The 4,442-nt window shown below is 37.7% G+C and overlaps 1 protein-coding gene across 1 annotated transcript; it reads left to right on the top strand.

The window, feature by feature from the left end:
• Nucleotides 1–922: 922 nt before the first annotated feature.
• Nucleotides 923–4,184, top strand: LOC110867585. Its single transcript, XM_022116564.2, has 3 exons — nt 923–1,360; nt 1,493–2,060; nt 3,038–4,184. Exons 1-3 carry the CDS (start codon nt 984–986, stop codon nt 3,974–3,976), a joined length of 1,884 nt encoding a protein of 627 aa, XP_021972256.1. The 5' UTR covers nt 923–983; the 3' UTR covers nt 3,977–4,184.
• Nucleotides 4,185–4,442: the final 258 nt, after the last annotated feature.

Below are 4,442 nucleotides of genomic sequence, written 5' to 3'. Positions count from 1 at the left end.
GTTTTATCTGGAATCCAGAAAACATTGTATTGTGATTACATCCATGGTGTTTTAACATCTGGACAATCAATACAAAACATTCCCAGATTTTAAAACACCATGACTATGATTCAAGTCATGATGTTTTATCTGGAGACATTGTTCATGGCATGGTGTTTTAAACACCTGGAGACATTGTTCATGGCGTGGTGTTTTAAATATCTGGAGACATTGACTATGATTTAAGTCATGGTGTTTTATCTGGAATCCAAAAAACATTGTAATATATGATTAAAAGATGTTGCGATTAAAAGATGATGAAGAAGAAGAAAATAAAACAATCAGATGTATAAAATCGTAAAAACAAATATGTTTCCTAAAATTTCTCCTAAAATAGTTAACACATGATCTCATTTCCTTTAATTGACTTTAACTACTATTAGGAGTAAATTACATTATTACCCTTATTCATTAATATAATTGATGGACACGTGTCAACACCAGATTATTTCTCACACTTCTCACATTTTGGGCACTTTTTACAGGATTCTCTACCTATTTATTGTTTTAGAAATCTCTAACTAAAACATAAATCGTTATTAATAACCAACTTCTTAATTAGTTTAGTTACTTTTGTTTTACAAAAAGGTTAGTTTTCCGTCGCAACACACGGATACAAACATTCTAGTTCTTATTAAATCATTTATTAGGTATAACTAAGCCAACCATTAATTTGGGACTAAAGTGCGGGATGTTTGAATGTAGATAGAGTTATTCTATATTTTATTTTTAAGTCCTTATTAACTTTAATATAATTTATTATCAAACAAAATGAGAATGTCATTAATCGAGAAAACTAAAAAAACCAAAGGGCAAAACCGTCAATTCGAGATGAGGTTAACACACCAGGTTACAAATTTTCATAAAACCGGTACCTTGTTATATAATCCAAGCCGAGCCGATAGCTGCTGCACAAGAACAACAACAAATAAACAAACCCTTACATGGCCAAATCGGACCACCACTCACCACCATCCGATCCAAAACACTCGCCGCCGTCTACGGCGGCGGCGTGGGGCACATGGGAGGAGCTCCTCCTCGCCTACGCCGTCAACCGCTACGGCACCAAAAGCTGGGACTCCATCTCCTCCGAGTTACGTAAACGGAGCTCCGATCCGACCCGTTTCCACCTCTCTCCCCTTCATTGCGAACAGAAATACAACGAACTCAAACAACGTTTCAACCACACCGACGCCGTCGATATCGATGACGTCACAACCACCACCACCGGCACCGCCGCGGTACCGTGGCTGGAGGAATTGAGAAACCTCCGAGTGCTGGAACTGCAACGTGAACTCCAGAATTACGATCTATACATCTCGTAATAATCGAATCTAAAATAGTAAAATTACATCCAAACTACACACAGATCTGAAATAATAACAATAATAATAATAAGACTGAGAATTTGAGATTTGAAATCTGACGGTTTATTTGACGGTTTTGATGTTAGGTCTTTGCAATTGAAGGTGAAGAAATTAACCGAAGAGAGTGAAAACGACGTCGCCGGAGAAACGAATCGGAACTCAGATTTAGGGCACGAAACTGAAAAAGATGAAGAACCGAAGAACGAACCGGCTGAACCGGTCGAACCGGTGGTGTCCGGTGACAACCAGTCGGTTAACGGATCAAACGGAAATTTAGAAACCGGCGGTGAAAAGTCGGAAAACGAGAACGGAACCGGAGCGAGTCCGGTTCGGACCGGGGGAGAAAACTCTGAACCGGTGAAAAGTGAACCGGAAGAGAAAGAACAGAGAACCGGACCGGATGTGGAAGCTAGTGAGGCTCCCGAGTCAATAGCGGAGTCGAAAAGTGAGGGGAAGAATTCGGATGTGCAAAGCTCGGCGAGTAAGTCGAGAAAGGAGAGCATTGATAGGGTGCGGCGCGGGTCCACCAAAGGGGATGAGATTGAGGATCAATCGACGGATAGTATTCCTGTTAGATCTCTGCCGTTGGTTGATTTTCTGCAGAAGCTTCATAAGCTTGGCTCGGCTGTGTTTGACCCGCGGCTCGACCGGCAGGTGAAATATTATTTTCCGGCTTTTTTAAATTATTTAAATATTTTAAATTAATTTAAAATTTGAAAGTTGAAAAATCGGTGTGGTCATACTCATACCGATTCCAGATCCTATTCTTCAAAAAGATATAAAAAAGGTTTTAATTAACTTATAACATATATTTTTTTTTTCAACTTATATTTTTTTTTGAAAATTAAACCTCCGACCCAAACGGTCAAAATGCCAATAATATTTTTTTTTCAACTTATATGATTAATTATTTATTTTTTATGCTTATTATTGGTATAATCAATAATATGGCTGTGGGAGGGTACGGACCTACATTTATTATTTAGATTTTGATGTGAATGGTTTTTGTCTCCTTCTTTAAAATGTTAATAATCTTAAAATTCGTATAAAAGTATCGTATGTAATAATCAAAATCTTTCTATACAAATAAATTAATTTGTATTTATTCTTTTTCTATATGAAGTTAAAATGGTGAAAGTTAAAATGTTTTTATGTGTTGATATTTATATATTTTGTAGGGTGGTGGATATTTGTTGTAGGGTACATGTATGATTTGTACACTGTTGTCCACAAATGGTTATAGGTGTGGGTTTGGATTTGATTGCAAATAGGCCTGTGTATTTTTGACATTATACCAACCTAATATAAAGTTTGTGGGTCGGAGTTTAGTTTAAACGGGTCTGTGTCAGTTTTGGATTGAACCTATAAACACGTTTATGTGGTCCCGTCTGCAGGCTCACCTGTTTAACCTGTTTATTTATAACAACAATCGTACTTAGTAAATTTCACGTATAACAATAAGTGGAAAAGTAAAATTAAGATATGTTCACGTGCGAAAACTCGTGTCGTTTTGGTTCACGTGTCTAACACGTTTGTTGAACTCTTGTTGTGTCAAAGTTCGACCCATCAACACATGAACACTCCTTTAGAAAGTTATAGTTATTAACCATCATGGAATGTATGTTTTGCAGGAAAAGATAAGGTACAAAAATTTAATCAGGCAACACATTGATTACGAAACGCTACAAACCAGACTCAAAGAAGGCTGGTACTCCGATGGCAACGATAAATTTTTCCGAGATCTTTTACTTCTCGTTAACAATACCCGCATTTTCTTCCCCAAAGAATCCCCAGAATCAATTGCAGCCGTTGATCTTCGACAGCTTGTTCTGAAGGAAATGATCTCCAAGAAAAAACAAAAAAGCGATTCAAAACTGACCGATAAACAAACCTCGTCAAAGTCCTCAAACTTACCACCAAAACGGGCCACCGAGCCAGCTGATTCGTTACTTCTCAAACCCAAGTTAAATGGTCCGATTGTTGTTTGTAGAAAACGAAGCTCGATAACAGCCAAAGCAGCAGGATCTTCCTCAGGGAAAAAAGAACAAACAGATTCAAAAAACTCTGATAAAGTAACCGACGAAACCCCGAAGAAATCACGAGATTCGTTTCCTATAATCGCGAAGAAAAAAGGGAAATCACCCGTTCACGAGACGCCAGAAACCAAACCCGAAAAGAAAAAGAAGCTAACCGAAGCAGAAGAAAAGAAGCAGAGTGCCGCTAAATTTTTGAACCGAATGAAACGGTCCAATGAGCCGTTGCTAAACAGTTTGAAAAGCTCGTCGGAACGTGGTGGTTCTGAGAACGATAGTAAAGGAGAGCAGAAGAAAAGTGGCGGAAACAAGGGCGCGAGTGGTAGTAGTGGTGGTGGTGATGGGAAGAAAGATCAATCAGGCAAGAAGAGTTCGGGTGGTGGACGCCAAGTTAAGGAACAAGATAGTCCGGCGAAGAGGAGTGTTGGTCGGCCGCCAAAGAGGGCGGCGGTTTTGGGTAATAAACGGAACCGCGAATCGGTGGTGGATTCGGAGACGTTGGATTCAAAACAGACCAAAAAAAGATCAAAGAGGTGATGGTGATGGTGGTGGTGTAGTGATGTTAGAATTTGTTTTCAGGTATGATTCCAAACCTTAGTCTAACCAATGTTGGTTTCCTTTTTTTTTATTTTTATATATATATCTTTAAGAAAACTAGCAACTTGTGTTTTTAAATTTGTACCCTTTTGGGTCAAGCAATGAATGACTTCTCCATATAAATGTTAAAAAAACTCATTTAGAGTCACAATCTTGGTACTTAGTTTTATACTTTTTAAACCTCTAGAGCATGTTTCTAAAAGATGATTCAAACAAATTAAAAAAATAATAATAAATTAAAAAGTGACATATGACGTGTATTTAAAGTACAAGTGACACCAAGTGTGCCTTTATTATCTACATGATAGCAAATTTTAGAACATGTATTAAAAAGTAAATGTCAAGCCTTGTCTTCTTATAAAGAGTGGGTTATATCATGGACAATCATTTAGATTTTGCAAATATC

This window comes from Helianthus annuus, chromosome 1 (genome assembly GCF_002127325.2).
Source record: "Helianthus annuus cultivar XRQ/B chromosome 1, HanXRQr2.0-SUNRISE, whole genome shotgun sequence".
Classification (NCBI taxonomy): Eukaryota; Viridiplantae; Streptophyta; class Magnoliopsida; order Asterales; family Asteraceae; genus Helianthus; species Helianthus annuus.
Note: the sequence above shows the minus strand (reverse complement) of the source record. Positions and strands in the feature narration are given on the sequence as shown.